Source organism: Suricata suricatta, chromosome 7 (genome assembly GCF_006229205.1).
Source record: "Suricata suricatta isolate VVHF042 chromosome 7, meerkat_22Aug2017_6uvM2_HiC, whole genome shotgun sequence".
In the NCBI taxonomy this organism is placed as follows: domain Eukaryota; kingdom Metazoa; phylum Chordata; class Mammalia; order Carnivora; family Herpestidae; genus Suricata; species Suricata suricatta.
This window is the reverse complement of record NC_043706.1, coordinates 40,115,132-40,141,182: the sequence shown is the minus strand read 5'-3', so window position 1 is coordinate 40,141,182 and position 26,051 is coordinate 40,115,132. Positions and strand designations below refer to the sequence as shown.

The 26,051-nt window shown below is 47.0% G+C and overlaps 1 protein-coding gene across 4 annotated transcripts in view; it reads right to left on the bottom strand.

Moving 5' to 3' along the window:
• The window catches only part of ABCC10 (ATP binding cassette subfamily C member 10), a 20,066-nt gene extending 6,151 nt beyond the window's left edge, over positions 1-13,915 (bottom strand). Inside the window, exons 1-14 of one of the 4 annotated variants that reach the window (XM_029944509.1) lie at positions 13,701-13,915; positions 13,291-13,462; positions 9,658-10,876; positions 8,113-8,340; positions 7,344-7,500; positions 6,951-7,060; positions 5,243-5,322; positions 4,520-4,691; positions 3,139-3,237; positions 2,569-2,758; positions 1,790-1,867; positions 1,438-1,632; positions 889-1,042; positions 514-703 (exon numbers count right to left, since the gene is read on the bottom strand). In XM_029944509.1, coding sequence (XP_029800369.1) covers positions 514-703; positions 889-1,042; positions 1,438-1,632; positions 1,790-1,867; positions 2,569-2,758; positions 3,139-3,237; positions 4,520-4,691; positions 5,243-5,322; positions 6,951-7,060; positions 7,344-7,500; positions 8,113-8,340; positions 9,658-10,876; positions 13,291-13,451 — 3,033 coding nt within the window. In that variant the 5' untranslated portion in view covers positions 13,452-13,462; positions 13,701-13,915. The remainder of the gene's footprint in view (positions 1-513; positions 704-888; positions 1,043-1,437; positions 1,633-1,789; positions 1,868-2,568; positions 2,759-3,138; positions 3,238-4,519; positions 4,692-5,242; positions 5,323-6,950; positions 7,061-7,343; positions 7,501-8,112; positions 8,341-9,657; positions 10,877-13,290; positions 13,463-13,700) is intronic. The other 3 variants (XM_029944512.1, XM_029944510.1, XM_029944511.1) reach the window with 3 other exon arrangements.
• Positions 13,916-26,051: the final 12,136 nt, after the last annotated feature.

Below are 26,051 nucleotides of genomic sequence, written 5' to 3'. Positions count from 1 at the left end.
CTCTCTCTCTCTCTCTCTCTCTCTCTCCCTCCCTCCCTCCCTCCCCATGTTCTCTCTCTCTCTCAAAATAAACATTAAAAAAATTTTTTTTTCAAACCCCACAAAGATATATACTAACCACACTTAGAATGGTCCTTATCAAAGAAAGGACGGAAATGGAAATAGGGTATGCAGATAAAAGGGAACAGATAAGCAAAAAAAAAAAAAATCAAAAAGGGAACTTGCACAATCTAAGGGGTATCCTGTGTCCCGTGAATAAGAGGTGAATAAATCAGGTGTCTGCACTTGAAGTCAAGAACAGAAGGGACTCTGAGAAAGATTCTCTTCTCCCCATTTTGCGGATGAGAAAGCTATAGGCTTAAGCAACTGGGTTTGAACCTAGTAGCTGCTCTGCTCTCCAGGCCTCTCTGGTCAAGGCCTCTCTTCTCCTGAGGACTAGAAGGTAGGATGGGGGTGGGGAGGTAGGATACTGGGAGGGCTCCCTCATGCCACCCCACCCTCCCATCCCCTCACCATAAGGACTCGACGCAGCAGGCGGCGATGCAGGGTGGCGGCCGCTTGGAGCGTGCCCGCGGCAAAGAGCACTGCCCGGAGAAGGGTGCAGAGGGAGTTGACGCCGGCAATGGTCGCATATATGGTGAGGTAGAAACGGATATCTGAGGAGCCGTTAGGGGCAGCTCTTGGCAGTGGAGACACTGAGGTGCTGGGTAGTGAGGAGGGAGCTGTGGGTAACCAAAAGCAGGGCCCCTCAGGGGTCCCTTCCCCTCCCCCATGCCAGCTCTCCCCACCAGAAGACACACCCCGGGAACACCAGCCCTCTACCTCTCAATCCCTGCCTGGCAACACCTCAGGGAGGGTGCCAGGCCTGCTCTGGTCCCAGCCACTCACTAGAGGCTTCCTGGGGAGAAGAGGAGCAGCTGGGCAGAGAGGAGCCCTGTGGGTCCCGGGCTGCTGGGGGCTGGCGCCTCCGGGGAGCTGTTCTTGTCTGTCTTCAGCTGAGAGATCCAGTGTGAGAGCCACCAGTCAGCAGCATTCCGGGTGCCTGGGTGAGGATCCGGAGGGAAAAGCCGTGAGTGAGACCCATTCTTCCGTTCCATTCAAAACCCACTTCCTCTGCCCTTGACTCTGGTTTCTACTCTTCTTCACCCCCCTGGCCCTCCCCACCTTGCAACTATCCCATGTCCTCCTTAGTGTGCACTTCTCTCCTAGGCCCATCGCCCTTTAGCTCTGAGGAGTGCATGATCTGGCATTTGCAGAGTAGGGGCTAGCTGGGGGGGCGGGTTGTAGATAATAATCAGAATGTGGCCGCAGAGTGCATGCCTCCTGCCCCTGGGACTCTCTCAGCTGCTGCCCCTGCCTGGGGAGTCGCAGGCTTTGTAAGTGTCAGGACAAAGTGATGGCTGTGATGGGGTGAGGGGCTCCGGGGTTCACTCCAACCTTGCATGAGGAGCAACGAGAGGAGGATGGCTAGGGCCAGGCCCCGGCCCACGGCCCTCCAGTACGCTCGGTACACATGCAAGGCCACGGCGCCCTCCTTCTTGCTCTCCTCCTGCAGCAGGCGGCCACTTGAGTTCTCCTCCACTTCCAGGCACGCCTTTGTTTTCTCCGGGTTCTGACCAGACTGTGCTGTGGCTGTGAGGATCAGGGAGGTGGGGGGTGGGGATGGGGGTTAAGTTTGCAGGACAGCAGTTAAACCTCAGGGTTTCAGACAGGCAGGGGAGCTTTGAGGAAAATTTGCTCTATAGTACAGTGGTGATGGGCAAGCCCTTTCCTCACTGCTGAGCCATACCTGAGTCAGACTCTTGTCCATCTTCAGTCCAGGCTTTGGGGATAGCCTGTACCAATGGCAAGATCTCAGACGGAGGCCCTGGAAGGCAGCAAGATCAGCATGACAGGCCCTGCCCTGGACCCCAGACTCTGAGCAGGACCCTCAAGTCCATCCCTCTGTGTCTGCAACCCAAGCAGCACAGACAGAAAACGTTCACCCCTAGAAGGGAGAGTCCTAGCCTCCCATGAGCACTCTGTCCAGAGTCACCTCTCCTTATTACAGAGCTTTCTCCTCATGTTTCACGAAATTTCTAAAACTCTGGCAGAGCCGCATTTCCTCCTGTTTCTCTCCTAGTGAACTTGCAGATGGTCATGTCCCTCTGGATAATAATCCATTAGAGGTGGGTTTTTTTGTTAATTTTTGTTTGTTTGTGTTTTTCATAAAAAGACGATTCTAAGCCTGACTGCTTAGAAGAGAAACTTCTCAAAGGACAAGAGTGTTCTCAGAGATCCTGGACCTCTGGGTTCCCAGAGCACCCAGTCACACAGCCCAAGTCCCAAATCCATTGGTATTGCGCTGGTGTGCTCCTTTCTCTCTTCCTCTCTGTGGCCTCACACCGGTTCTGTGAAGCCAGGACAGGGTCTCCCATGGAGCAGAAGGATGACGGGGCCCAGGCCGCACATGGAGGAGACGGCCGAGTCTGTCTACATGTGAGAGTCCAACCGTCCCCGTTCCCCTGTTACACCTGGGCAGACGGCTGTCTCCCTTGGCTGGGCTCCCACCCCGGGGGCCCACATTACCAGCCTGTACCAGGCGCCCGGCCTCCATCAGCAGCACCATGTCCGCCCTCTCCAGGTACTCGATGCGGTGGGTGCAGAGCAGCCTCGTGGTGTGGCTCAGCACTCCCAGGATGCACCGATGCAGCAGGTGGTTGGCCACGTCTGCATCCACAGCAGCCAGAGGGTCATCGAGGAGATAGAGCTCCTTTTCCTAGGGAGAGGTAGGGGCACCATAGTCTCTGGTTAGAACCCAGACCTCTCCTAGGACACGATCCCGAGGTAGCCAGAGAAGACAGTTGAGAGGAACTGTAGGGGCTACCCCTAGAGCAGTAGAGAAGGAGGTAAGACATGAAGGTGAACTTCTCTCCAGTCAAGCAAGGCCAGTGCTCAGCTTTGCTGGGTCCCAGCAATTCAAGTTATACACTGCTTTTTAAAGGGCCTTTAATTCTGCCTTTGATCTGCAAAAGGGGGATGGGGTGGTCAAGGGCCCAACACCTCAGGAACATTAAGGAGGAAAGCAACAAGATGCTAATGAAAATATCTCCATCCCCCTTCCCTCCAAGGCTGCAGATTCCCCCATCTTTAATTTACCTGGTAGACAGCACGAGCAAGGGCAATCCGGGCTCGCTGTCCCCCGCTGAGGGTCACACCCTTCTCCCCCACCTCTGTCTGGTCCCCAGCAGGCAGGATCTGATAGAACAGCCCCCCCACATTGGTCAGTGGGCTCCCCAATACCTTCTGCTCCATCTCTTTGAAGGGAGGAGGTGAGGGGCTCAAGAGAGCTAGGGAGCTTGAGGAGAGTGGACTTGAATGTGGACTTGAATAACCCATAATTCCAATAATCCAATCCCCATGGCAACCTTATGAAGTTGGTATTTTTTGTCTCTCACAGATGAGACCAAAGTTCAGAGTAACCTTGCCCAAGGTTGTTCCATAGCTAGCAAGCAGTAGGACATGAATGCCATTTAACCACCCGGTCACACTCACTACCCTGCTTTTTAACAGAAAGGATGATGACGGGCAAAATCGATGTGAAAGCTTTAATAGCTTTTTCCAGAATAAGAAGGAATGCACCCTAAACATTCCTGTGGCCTCAGGAGTGGTCTCCTTTGCAAAGGGGTTTCCACACCAGAGGAAGCACCTGTGGTCTACCAGGCAACTTTTCCTCCTAAGGGAACAGCTTTGTAATTCATCTTTTTTCTTAGTGCCTAGAATAGTTCCCAGTACCTAGCAGACATGTGAGAAATGCTTGATGTGGCACCTGGGTGGCGTAGTGAGTTGAGCGTCTGACTGTTGATCTCAGCTCAGATCATGATATCATGGTTTGTGAGACTGAGCCTTGAGTCAGGCTCTGTGTTGAAAGTGGAATTGGAATTCTCTCTCTCTCTCTCTGTCTGTCCCTCCCCATCCTCAAAATAAAAAACTTTAAAAAAAGAAAAAGAAACAAATGATACATGGGGATAGGATACCCCATGGTCAATGTTAAAGGTCCTCTTTTCCAGGGACGTTCCACGTTTACCTGGACAGGGTAGTGGTGATAATAGTCCTACAGGGGACATGGGGATTGAGTGGGAAAGTCACAGGAGAAATCTGAAATCCCCCTAAATTTAGTACATAGGATGTAGGGGATCTAATGGACTTGCCTAGAGTAACCTTGACTCTCTTAAGCCTCCCCAGTGAGGTGGGGGAGCCCCTTGAATCGGAACCAAACTTATGTAGAGCTAAGCCTCAGAGTTCCCTTAGCTGCTGTGTGGAACACCTCGCCACTACACCCACTCTGGGTCCTACATGGGAGGGGGAAGCACGAAGCTAGGCACTCTGGGAGGACCAAACCTAACAGCCAGTCTTTGGTTAATGGTGCTCAAGTAGAAGCAACCCCTTCCCAGAGAAGCAAGTCTCTGACTTGAGCAAGTCTCCCCATCAGGCAAGTGGGGAAGCAGGTAGCCAGAGGGTTTCAGGGCCAGGCACTCACACTGAGGTCATCACTGAGGGCGCAGGCCTCTAGCACTTCTTTGTACAGCTGGGCATCGAATGTCTTCCCAAAGAGAATGTTGTCCCGGATGGTGGCAAACTGGATCCAGGGTTCCTGGGTGGCCAGGCCAAAGCCTTTGGACAGCCCCAACACGGCCACCCGCCCACGCAGCCTGCAGGAAGCAGGGCCACATCAGGTCCCCCTTCCTGTCACATGGGATTGGCAGCCACTGAGGCTGAGGGGTCCTAATGAGGCTGGGGGTCATTCTGGACTGCAAAGGGAAGAAATCGTTCTTTGGGTACAGCCAAGCAGCTGTCAGATCTGGATGTGCTCAGAAGCTCAGAGGAGAGCATGGCCACCACCCTGCACTCACTCATTCTCACTGTCACATAAGAAGGCCTTCCTTCATACCTCTGCTCCTCTCTGGATCCTCCCTGCACAAGCACATTTTCTGAAACAGCAGCTGATGCAGGGTGTTTCCATTTATTTCTTCACTCACTATTATACCACTTACAACACTCTGATGTGATGACTATCACTCACTTTCTTGATGGCAGTTCCCTTTCCAGTCTGAAAACTCCCCCAAGAAAAGGAAAATGTCTTGTTCATCTCTGCCCCTCTGCATCTGTGGACCCTAAAAAGGTGTCCACCACCTGGCAGGGGCTAGGCAAGTATCTCCTGAAGGTCAGAGCTGAGGGCAGAGGGGCGGTAGAGGTTGCTCACCTGTGGAGCTCCCCAGCAATGGCGGCCAGCAGCGAGCTCTTCCCACAGCCCACCTTCCCCACGATGCCCACCAAAACACCCTGCAAGGAAGCCAGACAGTAAGCATCAGGTCTCCCTCCTGAGGCCCTAGGCTGCCAAACATTCCACAGAGGGTTCTCTCTGGACCCCCATTAGTTTGCAAGGAAAGAATGCTCCTACCCCCAGGCTGAGTTATGCCTCAGTGAGTGACACCGTGCAGGACCTAGAGAAGTACAGTGCTTTACTCCCCACTCGGAGCGATCAGTTTCACTGTCTGTGTGAAGGCCTCTGGAGAGAAGCTAGAGAATGTGCCAGAGAGAATGGGAGAAAAACTGCCCAGAATTTCCAAGGACGGGTCACGGTAGAGAGCCCAGAAGGAGGAGAGAGGAGGGAGGGACTCCTGGCTTTGGGGCTTGGATGCTGGGCTAGCTAAGTCCACCTCTGGTTAGACTTCTGGTGTCTCAGAGTAAAAGGTAGTACTTTGCACAGGTGCCCATTTCTGTGATTTATAGTTCCAAATTTTCTGTTCTCCCTTTGTTTCTTAATTGTAACATACATTCATGGGGCTATCTCCCTGCACAAAAAGGAAAAAAAATCCTTTAGAAAGAAGTAGAGCTCTTAAAAGCTCTATGACGCCCCAATCTGTCAGCCAGGATTGACCCATCTCTGAGTGGCCACCAGACCAAGCTGAGACCCTCCCCTGGGAATTCTCCTTCTTTCTGGCTGTAGCCTGCAAGTGGGAGGGCTATGTGCAGTCACATCTCTGCTCAGTGGAGAGCAGGCCCACCGAGAGAGAAGCAGGGGGCATGTGAGAGAAGCAGACAGAAAGAAATTCTGGGAGCTGAGTTCTGGTTTTGGGCTGCTGCTGAGATCCAGCTGGATGCATGCCTGCCCTTGGATTGTGCAATTCATCTCTATATCCTTATTATAAATTTTTATTTGCTTAAGCTAGCTCCAGTGGGTTTCTATGACTTATATCCAAAAAGCCCCAACTGACACATTAGTAAAATTCCTTTGAAAAATTCCAGCCTTGTCTTGCCTGAACTAAGAAGAAAAACAAAATACACAGCCCATGCCAGGATTGTGAGCCAAATGTGGTAGAGACTAGAGAATACTGGGTTGAGCTGTGGGGCAAAGGGTTGGATAGGGGTCAGGAGAAAGGGAAAACTAAGGACTCGGGTAAACAGAAGTCACTGTCCTGCCAGGAATATTCTTTCAAGTGCTTGTCTGAGGATGTATGCTGTGGTATGAGTCACAAGGTGTGTGATTCCTTTTCACCAGGCTAAATGGAGGATTATCTACCCTATTTGCAAAATCCTTCTCAGAAGAGACTGCTGGGCCTCTCCCCTGGTCCCAAGCCTGGGGCCGATGCTGAATAAGCTCTGGGGTCTGTTCTGAACTTGCTGGCCTCTAAGGGACAATGGAGAGACAGACAGACTTGTTCGCTGGCACTTGGTGGAGAAAACTGTCTGAAGACCAGGGAGAGAGTGGACGACTCTAAGAAAGCTGTGTTAATGGAAGGACAGTCAGAGAGAAGTGTAGACATGCTCACCACAGCCCTCCAGTCTTCCCCTCAGTGATTCGAGATATAGGCCACCTAGCTATGATTGACTCGGTCCTTGCTAATCTGTCATTGAGTTGGCCTCTCTCACTCATCTGGGGACTCCCCTAGGTTGTCTACCCAACAAACCTTCTTCACTTCGAGGTGACTGATGAAGATCTCCTGACTGGTTCCAACTGGGTCCCAGGAGAACAGGGCTTCATGCAGCTCCAACACTGTAGATGGCTCTGTGGGGGGATCTGAACAGGGAAAAAGGCACTCAACTTGGGCTTCTATTTGCACAATCGGCCTACTTGGGGAGGGTAAACCAGGAGCATGCCATTGGCTTGCCTGTCCTGCATCTACCTGCCCAGTGCTAATTCAGCCTGTCTTGGTCTGAGGATTCTCCCCCACGGAATGGCCACTTGCTCTGCCTGGGTTCTGCTGCCTCTGGCTCGTCTTGCCAGCACCTGTGTACAACATCCTTGGGGCTACAGCTCCCTCCTCACCTGCGCCAGGTTCTTCCCTCTAGCTTCCCATTACCTGGGCTATAGTAGGCTTGGGGGTTCTGGTTGGGAAGGTCAAGGAAACGCTGAATCCGGTCCAAGGACACTTTGGCCTCCAGGAGACCATTAATCACCCAAGGAAAGTTGTTGAGGGGAAGAATGAGCATGCGCACCAGTGCCAATGCCGTGAACACCTAAGTAGGATAGAGCGGGGGATAAATCATCACCTGAAGCCCAGGAACTATCTGAAAACCTGCTCTATGGGTGGCCCTATGGACAGGTGTGTGGAGGGAAGAGGGCAGCAGCAGAACTGAGGGGTTGTCTGGAAAATCCTTGGGTTAGAGATGGCAAAGGTAGCCATTTCAGAATCCTAGAAATTCCAGATGTACCTCCAGGGATCCAGGTTGCACCTCGATAAGTACAGAGGTCTGGCGCATTCTGAGACCTTCTCAGAGTTTTTAAGGACAAATATCATCTGGCCCTGGCCAGAGCTAGCACTAGACCATGGACTTTTCCCCCCAAAGCCATCAGAATGGGGATCAGGGGACCTAACATGGAGCCTGGGCCTGAAATCAAAGAAGGAAGACATAAAAAAGGAATTCCTTCACAGAGGAAAGGGTTATAGATCTGAGGCCCCCCAAACTTCAATGAATTCCCCACCTTGGTTAGAAAAGGGTAAGGAAGCCAGGATCCTCCCTCCCAGTAGACCTGAAGGCCTAAGCCCACCTTCCAACTCAATGGCAGTCTCTGGTTGCTGCCTCTCTCCATGCTTTGCTACAGCCATTCCCTCCTCTCCTGGCCCTCACCTTGGTGGCAGTGAGCTGGTGCCCCATGAGAACATAGGTGATGAAGATGACTATGGAGATGACAACCGGCAGGGCAGCCCACAGGTACACACAGGCTGCATCCAGGTATTTGATGACCCTGAGTCGCCCCAATTCTCGAGCTCGGCAGGCCTCTACTCGGGCCCCCAGGGCCTGCTCCCACCCGAAGAACTTGATGACCCGAATGCCACTCAGCAGCTCGGTCATGAGCTAGGAGTAGAGACCAGAGAGCAGTGTGAGGTGGAGATACTGCTCATGTGTGTCCATTCTCCTCTGCCCCGTCTTCCCCCAGGCTCCTAACAGAGGAGGCCAAGTACTCTGAACTCCCAGATACTATGCACTTCCCTAGCCCTGGTTTTCTTGCCCACCTCAGCCGTAACTTGAAATCCTGCCTTCAAATCCCTTTCAGCCCTGAGTTGCTTCCCTGCCAGTCTTTTACTTCTCCTCCATGTGTGTTCAAGCAGGGAACAAGTCGAGCTGGAATCCCCCCACCTTCCTAGGAGATGAAGTGATAGAAAGCACAGGAGTGTTACCACACTGGGGTAAAAGCACTCTTTCCATGAGATAAGGGACTAAGGGCTATTTCCCAAAGCCAGAAGCAGATGGCTTCAGGAGCTAGTCACTAGGCTGGCCCATGGCTAGAGTACACAGATGTAGGAGGCCACACCAAAGCCCAGAGTCAGACAGGCCGATGAGCCCAGGCACAATGGGCAAGGGCCAGAGAACCTCTTTGGATCCCAACACACACATTCCCAGCCTGCAAGCCAGGTTGGCGTGGGGAGCCTTCCCAGATGGTACTGGAGACCTATTCTGTAGCTGTCATGGGTAGGGGAAGAGGCCCTGGGCCATAACCATGAGGGACCCCCTCCCTGTTAGCACTGTGAGCTATTCCCAGAAGAGGCTGATAACGATGCTGTGTGGACCTCCAGACCTGCCATCCCCCAGTCACTGCAGAACCCGGAACTAACTCAGCCAGCCCCTCCTTACCTAGAGCTGGCCTAGGCAGAAGACTGACCTTCCCCAGAACCCACCCCTTAGAGGTAGCTGGAGGTTCTCCTAGGCTTCTGTACATGTGGCTATGGGATGGTTTGTGCCCTTAGATGGGGGGGGGGCATCATGTCCTAGCACTAATACTAAAAATCCATTTGGTCCTAGGCAAGCTACGTCCTACTTCCTAGGATTGCTGTATGAGCTAATACTATAGTATTACTAATGGACCATGTTCATTTAGTGCTTACTTTGTGACTTGCCCTGTACCTCATGTTACCTAATATAATTATGGTCATTTCCCAGAGGAGGAAACAAAGGCCCAAAGAGGTTAAGTGACCTGTCTGAGGTGATTAAACTATTAAGTGGTAGAGTTGGGATTTGAACCCATGTCTGTCTTTCTCCAGTCTGAGCTCTTAATTACTAGCTCTTAGCAGTCTGAGATCTTAACGCACTCAAGCACTGTGCATGGGAGGGCCTGGGGACCAGGATGCTGGGTGGGGTCTCCAGATCACTGAGGGACCCCAAGTAGCCCCTCACCTTAACCCGCGCATCCTTGTGCTGTAGCATCTCCTGGTTGCTGGCCATGATGCGGGTGGCAATCACTTTGTTGACAGGGACCAGCAGCAGTGCCAGGATCAGACCACCCACGAAGGCCACACCCACCTGGTGGTGCAGCAGGTAGAGGGTGACAGCCAGCTGCAAGGGTAGGCCCCAGGCCTCATGGAAGCTCCCAGCAAAGTTGAGCAGTCGCTCAGAGTCAGTACCTAGCAGGTTCAGGGCCTCCCCAACAGGAGGGCCTCTGGGACCCAGCTGTAAAGCCTTTCGGTACAGAATATTCAGCACAGCCCCTCGTGCCTGAAGTGTCATCTTCCGTATCTCATACCCATACTGATTCTGCAGCACAGCACCCAGTACAGCCCCACCAGCTAACCCCAGGGCATAGAGCAGGCCATTGCTTAGTGGCTCTTGCCCCTCCTCCAGGAAACCTACCAGTAGGGAAAGCAGCAAGGGCCCTGAGAATCCCAGCATGGTTCCCACCAATTTTAGCAGTCCAAGTACCAGGTAGTGCTTCCCAAAGGCCCCATACAGGGCCCTCCACAGCTGGGCCCCTTCCTGCCAGTGTGCTTGGAAGACACGAGCCAGGTAGGCGGGGTGCAGCCTGTGCGGAAGGCGGCAAGTGTCCTGGGGCTGCCGGAGCTCTCCCCGGGCCCCTCGGGCCAGCAAGGGTGTCAGCCAGGCGTAGGAAAAGCGTGACAGCCAACTCTCCCCGTCTTCAGCTATCTCAGGTTCCTGTTCCTGGGACAGGAGGGGCTCCTGGGGCCAGGGCTCCCGTGGCTCCCCAGGGACTGCCCAGCCCAGTCCATAGGCCAAGAGTGCAGCCAGCTGCAGGATGAGAAGGCATAGGCGGGATAGGGGCCCGGGGAGGAGAGGGGGCAGAAGTGTGCCTCGTTGGCAATGCCATAGGAGGGTAAGCACTAGGGCTGGGGCTGGCAGGAAGGCAGCCAGAGCCAAGGCCAAGGGTCCCCGGGAGTGGCCATGAGGGGAATGAGCCAACGCCCACAAGGCCAGGCAGTGGCTGATCCAGGCCACGGCTGCCACGCCCCCTGCCAGCACTTCTAGCCCTATTGGCCCTGGGCCTGCCCCTGGTGGCAAAGCAACTGGAAGGAGGTCTAGCAGTGGAAAGACGGAGAGCAGGAAGGAGGCTGCAAGTCGGAGGCGCCAGCCGGGACTGCAGTGCAGGATGTAATCTGGATTCCTAGGGACAAGGGGGCAAAAGAAAAGGAAGCACATAATGGCTGACTGAGACCCAGACATTAAGTCTCATAACTCTCTTACCTAGAGGTAATCAGCTCCCTTTCCTGCTTTATGCACCTTATTTCTATCCCATTTTACCCTGAAATGCAGGGCTTTTCCTCCAGGAACTATCCCTATCATAACTTAATCCATTTCCCAATCTACCCATACCATCTCTGACCATTATTTTGCCACAGAAACTAACAATTTTTAGTTAAGGTTGTGTGGAATATGAAGACTAATTAGAAAAAAAAATCCCAGGGGCACCTGGCTGGCTCAGTCAGAAGAGCACGCAACTCTTGATTTTGGGGTTGTAAGTTTGAGATCCATGTGGGGTGTAGAGATTACTTAAATGAAAATAAAACTTTTTCCCTAAATCCTAAATTTTCATACAGATAACGACTAAGGAATGAGTATTCATTTTCATAAAATTATTTACTTAAAATAACCCTTAAATTCGCCCTAGGCACTATTAGATGAACTTATCTATGGCTTCTATACTCTTATACTATACCCTAAATTTTATGAAGCCTCAGAACATCCTACTCTCTTTCTGATGGTTGTAGAAGGTGGTAGAGATCATATTCCGTGACTCCATTTACTGAAGAAAAACCTCTTTTTAGTTTTGTCTCTACCTTCTTGGCATGCAAAACCACATTTTTAGGGAACAAAAGGGTGATCTGTTTACAATGAAAATAAAGGACAGGATAACAGACCTGTAGCAGCGAATATTAGAATGCCTTGAGGTTCACACAGTGAGATTAAATCTATTATTCTCTTTGTTAGCAAGGCTGGGTTATTGAAAAAGTTTAACTGTAGATTAGCATGCTTTGGATATCCTCTAAAAAGTCCAGCTAACCACAGTTATGTGGAGTGCTTTACATTGGAATAAAAGACAACCTTTAAGAATTTTATTTCCTAAGATGTGGGGCCAGAACATTGGGAGGCCCCAAGTTGGCCATCAGTTAATCTTATGACTCTGGGCAAGTCTCCTTCCCTCTCTGCATCTCATTTTCCTCATTTCTACAGTAAGCAGAAACGAGTCTGGCCTCGAAGGCCTCTAACGTCCTTTCTTGTCTGAGCTTCTGGATCTCTCTAACCTTTTCAGCAATGTACAAAATGTCTGGTAAGTAAAATGCGATAACCAAGGTTTTTACCGATTGTATGATGATCTTTCTTGCCTGCTCCTTAGACTCTGATCTTTCTTGCCTGCTCCTTAGATTCTGAATTCCTAAAGAACTGTGTTTAATAGATACTCCTCTGAGCAGGCTTTGAATGTCTGTGCTAATTGACCAACCCTCTCTAGACTTCTGTCTCATTCTATGTAAAATGCAAATCAAGAGTCACCCAGACCAAGCAGATCCCAAGTTTCTCCTCCTGAAGGAAGGGATTCATATGTCCCCTGATTCATCTTGGATAGGGACATATTCCTTCTATCAGACTAGGGACTCTCAAAGGCAGAGACTAGACTTCTCTACTGCCTTGTCAGAAGCCAGAGTAAGGGTAACTTTGGACATATCTAGCCATAGAGGAAATAAATACAAAATCAAAGTGGGTTTGTCACTTGCACTTTAGAGCCCCAAACCCAGAAAGATTAAAGTTTTGATTTTGCTCTTTTCTTCTACCTACTGCTTCCTCTCCAGCTGGTTACATACGCTTCTCTTAATCTAGAAACACAGTTTTCCTTTTTTTTTAAAAAAAATTTTTTTGTAATTCATTGATTTATTTTTCAGAGAGGCAGAGACAGTGTGAGTGGGAGAGGGACAGAGAGAGAGAGAGAGAGAGAGAGAGAGAGAGAGAGAGAGAGAGAGAAAGAATCCCAAGTACGCTCTGCACTGTCAGCACAGAGCCCGATGTGGGACTTCAACTCACTAACCATGAGAACATGACCTGAGCCCAAAATCAAGTTGGAGGCTTAACCGACTGAGCCACCCAGACGCCCCAAGGAACACAGTTTTCATATATGGAAGTGGTGAGAAACTGATCCTACATCTTCAACACGTTATCCTTTTTGGCTAAAAACACTGTTCACCCAATTTTGCCTCCAATGCATGAGAGCTGTGTTTGGGCATCTAACAATCTACAGAAGAGACGCTTTCTACCACGTATCCGGCCTTTAAAAAAAGTACCAGGCAATGAACTATATGCCTAAATGCATTAACTGATTTAAACCTCCCCAAAATGCTACGTGGCTCAAAGATAGGTAACTTGACCCAAAAGGGCCACATTGCTGCAAAGTGCTAATGCTGCATGCTATTCTATTTTTGCCCGACTCCAGAGACCTCACTATTCTGGTTAGACTACCTCGGAGATGTGGGTTTCGGGTGAGGTCTGCAGGCACACATGGACAGATGTCTTGCACTTGTTTCTACCCACCTGGGAGCGCCCCAGTGGCAGGCACTCAGCACGGCGAGGAGCGCGTGGGGCAGGGCGCTGAGCACCAGCTGGGTGAAGCAGTGGCCCGTGGTGTCCCCCTCCCACACCGGGAGCGGCTGCGACACGCTGGTCTCGCACAGCTGGGCCAGGAGCCACTCCATGGAGGCTTCACCTGTGGAGAAAGTCGAGGTAGAGGGAGAAACTGTTCCTCCCAGACACAGGGGAATCCGTCTTCCCAATGGCGAGGTCCAGGCAGGGAGCCGGCACCTTGGGTGGTGGCGCCGACCCAGAAGCCCGGGTAGTGTCAGCCGGCTCTGACAGCCGGGTCTCCCCGCCTCTAACCCCGCCCCCGAACCGGGACCTCCCCCCGCTTTGGCGCCCTGGCCAGCCCCCGCCCATTCTCGCGTTACCTCGAAGGGAAGTAGCTTGGTTCACCCGAGCGGGCTGATTTCTGGTCTGGTCATATACCTGGCCTCCCTTTTCCCCCTCCCTTGTGTCTCTGCCCCCAGAGATCCGGAACTTCTGACCTGGGGAAGCTACTTGCCACCGGATCCCAAGATCCCGAGCACTGGTGAATGCAAAAGAGCCTGCTGCTGGGTTAGGGTGCTCGCCTGGCTCGCTTGGCACCCCCTATAGGCCGGAAGACCTCTCCGGCACAGTTCTTCCCGCCCATTTGCCAGGCCCCTGCGCGCGTGCGCACTTCTCTCGGCTGCCGAAGGTCGCTGCAGTCCCACCCTGCGGCGGATTCACGCTGCCTTATTTGCATAGGAACTGTTGTCAGCTCTAGTGCGACATCATTTATACAGGCTCCGGTAGAGTACTCGCTCCCATCTGTCTCCTGTTTACTAGCAGGCACGTGCATTGCACTAATTCTTAAAGCTTACTGTACTGAGAAGCCAAACGTGCGAGGTCCCCGAGCGTATAATGCCACTTAAGGACCCTTAAGCCATTTCCTTCTTTACTCCAAGGCTGCATGAACTTGGGGAAGTAAATGACCCCTTTAACTTCATGGTTTTGTTGTTGTTTGTATAATGTGGGCAACAATACCAATACCAGGGTACTGTTGAGAGAGTTGAATAAGGTGTTTAGGGCAAGTGCCTTGCTTAGAGTACTACTACAATAAATAAATACATTTTAGAAAACCAGTGGGAAGAACATATACTTTGTAGTTAGATGGACCTGGATTTAAATCCTGACTCCAATATTTAGCAGTGTGATCTCAGGCAAGTTATTTCTTCTTTCACTCTTCCTTCCTTCCTTCCTTCCTTCCTTCCTTCCTTCCTTCCTTCCTTCCTTCCTTCCTTCCCTCCCTCCCTCCCTCCCTCCCTCCCTCCCTCCCTCCTTCCTTCCTTCCTTCCTTCCTTCCTTCCTTCCTTCCTTCCTTCCTTCCTTCCTTTTTTTTAAGGAGATAGAGGTTTATTGAATACACTTCACGGGAGTGGCAGGCAGGACAGCAAAGGAAAGACTGTCTGCCTTGGACAGTTATTTCTTTATCTTAGTTTTATTATCTGCTTATTATCATGGTGCTGGTACCTTACAAAAGGGACACTGGTACCCCATACAGCAGGGACACCTGAATGGCTCAATCAGTTAAGTGTCCTGCTCTTGATTTCAGCTTAGGTTATGATCTCACAGTTGGTGAGATCTAGCCCCACTTTGGGCTCTACATGAACAGCTCAGAGCCAGCTTAGGATACTCTCTCTCTCTGTTCCTCCCCTACCCCATTCCTTTGCGCTCTTTCTCAAAGTAAGTAAATAAGCTTTTATGGGATGCCTGGGTGCCTCAGTCAGCTGGGCAACCAGCTTCAGCTCAGGTCATAATCCTGTGGCTCATGAGCCCACATTGGGCTCTCTACTGTCAGCTTGGAGCCCACTTTGGATCCTGTGTCTCCCTCTCTCTGCCCCTCTCCCACTCATGCGCATGCTCTCTCTCTCAAAAATAAACATTACTTTTTTAAATAAATAAACTTCTAAATAAATAAACTTAAAAAATAGCTCAACAAATAACTATGATTATCCCATTTACTCTCAGTAAGAAACCTTATGTCTCTAATGTCAGGGATTAGTGTTCCTATTTTTACAAATTAAGAAATGTAGATTTGCATTTCACAACCAGTGATAATTAATGGATCACTTAGGCAATGATCATCAATGGCTGCTAACCCACAAGAAGAGAGACAATCAGACATTGTATGCCTCCTTATGAAAAATAAAATATTCTTCTTAAAAAATCTAACTTGAATCTGATCAAGTCACAATATCTAATTATCTACTGGCAAGAAACATAGGAGACAGATAAGCAATGCAACAGAGTTATTTGCAAGTGGACACCTGTTCACAAGTTTACATTAGCCACTGTAGACAAATCCATCATTCTATACAGATGCCTGAGCTAAAGTGTATTTCTTTGCCTGTGTACAAACCAGGATGGGGTGAAGTTAAGTATGGGGATCTAAGAGCCAGAGGACAAGAGGACTTTTCTTTTTAATTTTAAAAAATATTTATTTATTTTGAGAGAGAGAGCGAGTGGGGGAGGGAACTACCAACTCATGAACTGTGAGATCATGACCTGAGCCGAGATGGAGGCAGACACTTAAACGACTGAGCCACCCAGGCATCCCAAAAGGACTCTTTGGTTTTTTTTCATTTGTAATGATTTTTATTTATTTTTGAGAGACAGAGATAGTGCGAGCAGGGGAGGGTGAGAGAGAGAGGGAGATGCAGAACCGGAAGCAGGCTCCAGGCTCTGAGCTAGCTGTCAGCACAGAGCCAGATGCACGGCTCAAACCCAGGAACCATGAGAGCATGACCCGAGCTGAAGCTGGAAGCTTAACTGACTGAACCACCCAGGTGCCCCCCAAGAGGACTCGTTAGAGAGGCCACTTCTGAAAAGAGGGTAAGAGGGATAGTTAATGCTTCTGTTAAAGATTACTCTTCCTTTACCATCTTCCATCCCAACCGATGGTCAACTTGGTGTTCAGGCACACTGGGAGGGCCCTCGTTCTCACTGACCATCTGAAGAAGGTGGTGCAGGATGTGGCCCCTTCATATTCATAACCCTAATTTTCAGCTGGAAGCTGGCAAAGGAGTCACAGCTCTGACAGGATAATTTCTGACTGTCAGAAGCAACCAAGTAATTTACATTTTCTCCAGAACATAGAGGAGGAAAAATCACTTGAAACGTTATTTCAACAGTTAGTATAGTTTGGCCCTGTAGTTTCACCTGGATTCCCAGAGAAATTTTATCCCATGTTTTCTAAAAAATGAGGCCAAGTGTTGGAGAACAAGAAGCCAGAGGCACTGTGAAAATTTCCTGAAGGGAAGGGACGGAGTAGCAGGGAACTGAAAGCAGTTCCATTCCCAAGTCAGAAAGCCACCAAGACTGCACATTCTTTCCAGAAGGGCATCCTATGGGCACCAGGCCAGGGCTCAGAATGTTTTATCTGGCCCAGATGTACTCATGACCCAATATGGAATACACTGCAGATGCATAACCAGTCAAGATGACAAATAGCGTGTTGTATGTGTTTGCTGTTACCAGGAAAATTTGCAAAATAAAAGAGGTTTGAGCCAGGCCTCCTTCAGCTCCTAGAGAGTCTTAGCTCCCTGCTTTGTATTTCTCTCTTCACCACCACCACATTTTTGGGTCCTGACTGTCTTTCAGCCAAGGGTACAAATTTGTCTCTTTCCTTCCACTTTTGGGAGCTGTTGGTAAGCGGAGTGACAGGCAGGTGCAGATATGAGGTGGCGAGGGAGAGGAGGAAATCAGTGGTCACTAGTTAATTCAAAATCCTTAAGAAGGATGGCCAAATTTTCCAAAATCTGGTGGCTAAAGAAAGATTCTACGACCTTGAAAACTGACTTCAGACTCATCATACCTGGATCTGATGTTAACTGTCCACCTTAAAAATTAAACAAGGGCGACTGGATGGCTCAGTTGGTTGAGCGTCTGACTCTGGATTTCGGCTCAGGTCACGATCTCAGGGTTTGTTAGTTCGAGCCCCACATCAGGTTCCACATGGACTGTGTGGAGCCTGCTTGGAATTCTCTCTCTCTTTCTGCCCCACCCCCCAAAGTAAATCAAATTAAAAAAAAATTAAACGACAAAGGTCATCAAGCAGCAATTGAGTTTACTTGGGAATAGCAGAGAAATTGCAATTCAGGGCATTCAAAGTATGGGGAACCAAAGGCAAGTTCAGAGAACAGAAGAGTGTCCTTTTATAGAGGAAAGGAGGAAGCTGGGAGGGGTGGTTTTGAACACAAGTCCTTTGGAGGAAAATGAGCATTTGAAGTGGTGGCAACTTCTTCCTGGCTGCAGGTGAGGGCAGCTTGGTGTTGCCAGGCCCCGGGGGAAATCTTCCTTCTTCCTGCTGAGCTTAGTAAGCTTTCATGAGGGGCTGTACAGGAGAGGTCCCCCTTCATGGCTTCCCTGGGGCTCGAACTCATGAACTGTTGGATCATGACCTGAGTGGTGCTAGTCTTAAGGCTAGGAAGGGACTAGGAACTGGGGCTACCCAAACCACCTGTCATCTGCTTCTCTTTCCCAAAGATGACCTTTCATATAAATGAGATCATACAACGTGTGGCCTTTTGTGTCCAGCTTCTTTCACTTAGCACAATGTAGTGTGTATCAGTAGTTCATTCTTTTAACAAACAGCCTTATTGAGAGGAAATTGACATAAATAATTCACTTAAAGTGTACTGCTTAAAGTGTATAGTTCAGTGATTTTGAGTTATTCACATACATGTTCAATCATCACCACTGTCAACTGTAGAACATTTTCATCACCTCAGAAAGAAACTCTGTGCCCTTTAGTTACCTGCCTTTTATTCATCACCTCCTTTCCCCACACCAGCCCTAATCTATCTGTCTCTATAGATTTACCTCTTTCAGGCTTTCATGTGAATGGAACCATATATTTGAAATTTTGTGACTAGCTTTGTTTCATTTAGTATAATGCTTTCAATGTTAATGCAAGTTATAGCATGTATCAGTACTTCATTCCTTATTTCTTCTTATTGTGGTAAAATACACGTATTATAGAATTTACCAGTATAAACATTTTAGGTGTAGACACAGTTCAGTGGCATCAGGTATATTTATATTGTGCAGCCATCACCACTATCCATCTACAGTACTTTTTTCCATCTTCTCAAGTGGAAACTCTATACCCATTACTTGCTAACTCTCTACTTCCCGTCTCTCCAGCTCCTGGCAATCACTATTCAGTTTTGTCTCTATGAACTTGAATAGTCTAGGTATTTCATATAAGTGGAATCATACAATATTTGTCTTTTTGTGACTGGCCTATTTCACTTAACATACTTAAAATTTTTTTTAATTTCTGGATTGTTCATTGCAAGTGTATAAAAAATACAGTTTTTTAAAAAACATTGATCTTGGGGAGGGGGGGCATCTGGGTGGCTCAGTTGGTTAAGCATCCGACTTTGGCTCAGGTCATGATCTCACGGTTCGTGGGCTGTGTGCTGACAGCTAGCTTACAGCCTGGAGCCTGTCTTCGAATTCTGTCTCCCCCTCTCTCTGACCCTCATGCTGTCTCTCTCTCAAAAAAAAAAAAAAAAAAGAAAGAAAGAAAAAACGTTAAAAAAAATACTGATGTTGGGGCTCCTGGGTGCCTCAGTCAGTTAAATATCCAATTCGATTTCGGCTCAGGTCATGATTTCACGGGTTCATGAGATTGAGCCCTGCGTGTTGGGCTCTGAGCTGACAGTGTGGAGTCTGCCCCTTCCCCCTCTCCAAAAATAAATAAATAAGCTTAAAAAATATTGATCTTGTATCCTACAAATCTGCTGAACTAGTTCATTAGTTCAACCTCTAGTGGATTTCTTATTTACAAGATTATGTCATTTGGAAATACAGATAGCCTTTTTCCTTTCAATTTAGAGGACTTTTATGTCTTGGCTTACCTAATCACCCTGGCTAGCTCCTCGAGTGCAATGTTGAATTGAAGTGGTGAAAGTAGACATCCAAGTCTTGTTCCTGATCTTAGGGGGAAAGCATTCAGTGTTTCACCATTAAGTGTGATGCTAGCTCTGTGTGTGTGTGTGTGTGTGTGTGTGTGTGTGTGTGTGTGTGTGTGTGTTTAATGTTTATTTCTTTTGAGAGAAAGAGTGGGGAAGGGGCAGAGAGAGAGAGAATCCAAATCAGGCTCCACTATCAGTGTGGAGCCTGATGCAGGGCTCGATCCCATGAACCATGAGATCATGACCTGAGCCAAAGGTTGAAGAAGTTCCCTTCTATTACTAGTTTGTTGAGGTTTTTTGGTTTTTGTTTTTATCATGAAAAGGTGTTGGGTTTTGTCAAATTCTTCTTTGTCTATTGAAATTATCATGTAATTTTTTCCTACTAACAGATTGTATTATATGAATTGATTTTCAGACGTCTGGCATTGTAGTTCATTCATTTTTATTCCCGAATGGTATTCCTTTATAGGAATATACCACATTTTGTATATCCATTCATGCACTGAAGGAACTTTGGGTTGTTTCCAGTTTGGGCTATTATTAATAACACTGCTATAAAAATTTTTATATAACTCTTTGTGTGGACATAGGTTTTCATTTCTCTTGAATAGATATCTAGATGTGGAATTGCTAGATCTTATGGCAAATTTATGTTCAGCTTTTTAAGAAGCTGACAAACTATTCTCCAAAGTTACTGTGCCATTTTACATTCCCAGTATCTGAGATTATTTTGTTTTTTCACATCCAGGCCATCATTTTTAATTGTCTTTTTATTTTATTTATTTATTTAAAGATTTTGTTATTTCTTTATTTTCATTTTTTGCTTATTTATTTTGAGAGGGAGAATGGATGGGAGAGAGAGAGAATCCCAAGCAGGCTCCACACTGTCAGCACACAACCTGATGCAGGGTTTGATCTCATGAACCATGCGATCATGACCTGAGCCAAAACCCAGAATCAGACACTTAACAGACTGAGCCACCCAGGCTCCCCTAAAGATTTTATTTTTGTTTTTAAAACTTTTTTAACGTTTATTTTTGAGAGAGACAGAGTGTGAGCTGGGGAGGAGCAAAGAGAGAGGGAGATACAGAATCTGAAACAGGCTCCAGGTTCTGAGCTGTCAGCACAGAGCCCGATGCAGGACTCAAACTCACAAACTGTGAGATCACAACCTGAGCTCAAGCTGGACACTCAACCAACTGAACCACCCAGGTGCCCCCCTAAAGATTTTATTTTTAAGTAATCTCTACACCCAATGTGGGACCCAAACTCACAACCCCAAGACCAAGAGTCACATGTTCCACTGACTGATCCAGCCAGGTGTGTCTCTTTCATTTTAGCCATACTAATGGTGTGAAATGGTATCTCACTGTGTTTTTTTTTTCTCATTGTGGTTTTAATTTGCATTTCTCTGACGGATAATGATGTCGAATATATTTTCAACTGCTTATTTTCATGTGCTTTTTAGCAATTCATATATCCTCTTTGGTAAAATATGTATTGAATTCTTTTGTGCTTTATTTTATTTTTTTTAACTGCTCTCCTTTTTAGTTAGTTAGTTAGTTTATTTAGAGAGCAGGAGGGGGGCAGAGAAAGAGGGAAAGAGAGAGAATCCCAAGCACGTTCCACACGGTCAGTATGGAGCCTGATGTGGGACTCAAACCTGTGAACCAGGAGATCATGACCTGAGTCGTGTTAAGAGCATGAGCATCAAGAGTCTGTTGCTTAACTGACTGGCCCACCCAGGTGCCCCTCTTTTGTGCATTTTTAAATTGTGTTGTTTTGACAAAATTCAGTTTTAATAGCATCAGTATGGTGACAGATGGTCGCTACACTTGTGGTCAGCATAGCATAACACGTAGTTGTGAAATCACTATGTTGCAAACCTGAAACTAATGTAACATTATGTGTCAGCTCTACTTCAATAACAACAATAAAAAGAGAGGATGTACATGTTGAGTGTCATATGGTTAAGTCAGTATAGCCACAGGAGGAGAGGGGAATGAGGCTTGAAAAGAAGAAATGTATTATATTCACATATCGTGCCGGCATCTGGCTGGCTCAGTTGGAAGAACATGTGACTCTTGATCTTGAGGTCATGAGTTGAGTCCAACTTTGAGTGTAGAGATTACACTTAAATTAAAACAAAGAAACAAAGAAACAAACAAATCTTTATACTCACATATCCTAGAGAGGTCACCACACACTATGCAGGGCCACAGAGCAAGCACCAGCATTGGGCAGGAGGTAGAGCACAGTTCATGGCCTTTATTGGGCTTTCCATGGATGGAAAAGGCAAGGCAAGACAGAAGGACAGTTTAGGATTGACTAGTTTGAAATAATTTTGGTCAGCTGTACTGAGACGTGGCATGATTTAGGACGAGGGAAATACAGTTTGCCCTTGAGCCATGTGTGGGTGAAAGTCACCGACACACCCTATCCCCCACCCTGTGCACAGTCAAAACTCTGCATATAACTTTTGGCTCCCCTGAAACTTTACTAATGGTCTACTGATGACTGGAAGCCCTACTGCTAATGTGAATAGTCAGTTAACATATATGTATGTTACATATTTTATATACTGTATTTATATAATAAAGTAAGCTAGAGAAAAGAAAATGTCATTAAGAAAAATGTAAGGAAGAGAATGTACATTTATAGAATGGTACTATAGTCATTGAAAAAATCCATGTATAAGTAGACTCGCATAGTTCAAACCCACGTAGTTCAAGGGTTAACTATATTGGCTTAGCGTGTGAGATTTAGATCAGAAGGTATTTGGGGGTAGAAACTCTGGATGGGATGGTTTGCTTGTGAAAGATGTGCTTGTAGGGTAGCCTGGGAGAGGCAGTATCTCTCCAGTCAGAAATGGTTTTTAACATGTTCAATGTCATACAGAAAAATTCTAAAGTATTTACAATACAATATGTTTATCTTATGACATATTTTAAATCCTTTTTTTTGTTAAAACCTCTGAACCATATATTTTTAACTCATTAAATGTCTGGGAAATGTCTGCCATATAAATGTACTGACAAAGTCTGTCCTTAATTACTTTATTTGAGATAAAAAGGTCATTGAAATAGAAATAAACAGGTTAGTAATGACCCTGTGGAAACAACATCTCACTTTGAAGTTTATGCTAAATAGACTGAGAAGATATGGCATCTTGCCATGAATTTATCCTGGAAGAAATAGAGTGACTTTATCTGCTGTTCTTTATTTTTTTTAAGTTTACTTATTTTAAAATTTTTTTATGTTTTATTTTTTATTATTGAGACAGAGAGAAACAGAGCATGAGCAGGGGAGGGGCAGAGAGAGAGGGAGACACAGAATCGGAAGCAGGCTCCAGGCTTGAGCTGTCAGCACAGAGTCTGACACGGGGTTCGAACCCGCAAACTGTGAGATCATGACCTGAGCTGAACTCAGACGCCCAACCAACTGAGCCACCCAGGCGCTCCAAATGTTTATTTATTTTTGACGAGGGGAATGGGCAGAGAGAAGGGAGAAAGAGAATCTGAAGCAGGCTCTGCACTGACAGCAGAGAGCCCAAGGCAGTGCGCAAACTCAGGAATGATGAGATCATGTCCCGAGTCAAAGTCAGACGCCCGACTGAGCCACCCAGGCACCCCTATCTGTATTTCTTATCTACATTCTCTCTGCTTTGTTCTTACAGGACTCTTCCTCAGGAGGAGCTTTGACAGTAGCCAAAGAGCAGAAGAGGGGACATTACTAGGTGGACGTTTCCTTTATCCTTTCACTTGTTGATGGAAATTTGGGGCTTCATTTGTTTGTTTGACGCTACTTCCTAATCCACAGGGGATATTAAGGCACAAACCACCATGCCTTCCACAGATACTCTGTGTGCTCTCCTTCTATGGCTGGACTGTCTCTGCTCCCAAGGCCCATTCCTTGACTTGGGTCCTGGGTCTCGTCTCCTCTCAACTATTCAGGGACGCTACACCTGCCAGCCCAAGTAGCCCTTTTCCCATCATCTCCATCAGCAAATATATAAGCCATGTGATCTTCCACTGTAATCGTTCTCCTGGTCTATGGTATTGTTGGAGAGATATAATTTATAGGCATAACAGGGCCTGTAAATAAACATATGAAAGTGAAAAATTAGGGGCACCTGGGTGGCTCAGTCGGTTAAGCGTCCAACTCTTGAAGCTCAGCTCAGGTCTTGATCTCAGGGTTGTGAGTTCAAGCCCTGCATGGGGCTCCACGCCCAGTGTGGAGCCTACTTAAAAAAAAAGAAAGACAAATGAAAAATTAAAATATGAGGTAGCAAATGATAATGTACTAAGTTTCATGGATTCTTTAATAATAAAATAGAAGTGTAGATGGAGATGTGTGTGCTTTGGGGTAGTGCAGAGAAATAGAACTGAGGACGGCTTCTGTAGTGTTCTCAGGCACAAGCAATGGAAATAGATTCTGATTTTTTAAGTTAAGCTATAAACAGCTGACAGTATCACTGGGAAAGCTGGAGAACGAGGCTCAGAGCCTAAACAGCTAAAACCACAGCCAAAATCATTCCATAATCCGTGTCTGGTGAGGAGACCACTGTCCACTAGATGTCACCCCTCACACCACCTACACCATCAGGCTGAGAACTGAGCTCCACTGAACTGAATTCCCAACAGGCAAACTGGAAGTTGGTGTTGCCAGGGACACTCTTCCATGGATTCTGCTTCCTTCCACCAGTAACTCCAGAGTCAAAGTCTAAGATACCTGCACCTGGTCACCCCAGCCTAGGTCAGTGCCAGCACCAGCTGCAAAACGGGGCTGGGAAAGGAAGAGCCTGACATCTGCAGCGTCCATGGTGACAAGTGGGGTCTGCATAAAAGATTCATAAGGTGGGAAATTCTCAGATGCTAAGCAGCCTCCACTCCCACCCCTCAAAAAAGAAATGTCCACCTACAGCTGGCCAAACCTAGAGGGCAGGAGAAGGAAAGACAATGGTCTTTCAAGAGATCAGAAGTGACGGTGGGAATGATTCTTGAAGAAGCCCAAGAGGAGAGTTTATAGAAGGAAAAGTTAGGGGCCAAGTGCCTTGGGGAATTCTAGGAAGGGTAGAAGCGCTCTTTGTGTTTGGAAGACCTCACCAAGGGCAATTTCAGTCCAATGTTAAGGTCAAATCCAATTACAGAGAATTGGGGAGAAAATGAGGATAAAGACTGGGAGGAATCTGGTATCAAAAATACTGATGTTTGCCTCTGTTAATCATTGCTAAAAACACAATGTGTTTTGATTACTGATGAAGACGATCATCTTTCAGTGTTTTTGTTTTGTTTTGTTTAGTTTAGTTTTTTGTTTTTGTTTTTTGGACACTTGTATTCCTCTTTTGTGAACTGCCTGCACATTCCTATATCTTGCTTATTTTTCTATTGAGGTGTTTGGTTTTTTCCCCAAGGAATTGCAGGTGCTTTTCATTGCTTACAGGTGTTAGCCATTTATCTGTCATACATGTTGCAAGTATTTGTTCCCAGTTTATTGTCATGTGGCTCATGTATAGTGTCTTTTGCTATCCAATTTTAAACCTTTGGTGAAGTGTGTCTTTTCCTTTTTTGCTTCAGAAGGTTGCCCTCATCCTAAAGTTAGACAAATGTTTGCAATGATTTTCCTCTAATAGTTTTATTATTTTATCTAGATCTTCTTTATTTCACAAGGCCTGTCAGTTAACACAAGTGCAAGTGTTTCTTGAGTGGAATTGCTAGGTTATTGGTTCACAAGTCTTCAAATTCACTAAATGGTGTTGTGTTGTTTTGCCAAGTCGTTGACCCAAATTACACTCCCATTAGTAGATGAGAATTTCATATATTTTGACACCTGGAATTATGAGACTTAACTTTTAAGGAACTGGTGGCTAGGGGCACCTGAGTGGCTCAGTCATTTGAGCATCCTACTTTGGCTCAGGTCATGAGCTCACGAAATGTGAGCTTGAGCCCCATGTCAGGCTTTGCGCTGACAGCCAGAGCTTGCTTTGGATTCTCTGTCTCACTCTGTCTCTGCCCCTCCCTCATTTGTGTATTCTTTCTCTCTCAAAAATAAATGAACATTAAAAAAAAGAAACTGGTAGCTATACATAGTATCTCATATAATGTCTTAAAAATCCATTTTTTTTGTTCACTGAGTTATAACTTACATACACATATATATGCATATATCTCAAAAAAGTTTGAGCAGTTCTGACAAATACATACTATCAGCACTCTAATCAAATTTTAGAACATTTTCATCACTCCAGAAAGTTCTCTCCTAACCCTTTCTGGTCAATTCCTGGTCCCCACAGAGGCAACCAAAGTTCTGGTTTGTATCACCATGGATTAATTTTTCTAGTTCCAGCACTTTATATGAACACAATGTGGATTCTTTTGTATCTGGCTTCTTTTCCTTAACATCGTATTTTTGAGATTAGTCCATGCTATTGTGTATGTAAGTAATTTGTTCTTTTTGTTGTTAAATAATAGTCCACTGCAAAGATACCATAATCTGTTTACCCTTTCATTTGTTGATGGAAATTTGGGTTGTTTTCAGTTTTCCAGCAGAAGTCTTTAACTGTAATAAAGTCCAGTTTGTCTTTTTTTGTTTTTCTTTTATGACCAATGCCTTTTACATCATATCTAAGAAATCTTGGTCACCTCCAAGATTGTGAAGACATTCCATATCGTTATGTAATACCCAAGATTTCTTTATCGTCCCCCAAAACCAGAGACCGCCAGGGAGACCGAGTCATGCATGCAAAAGCAAAGGGCTTTATTACGGGTTTAGGCTCGC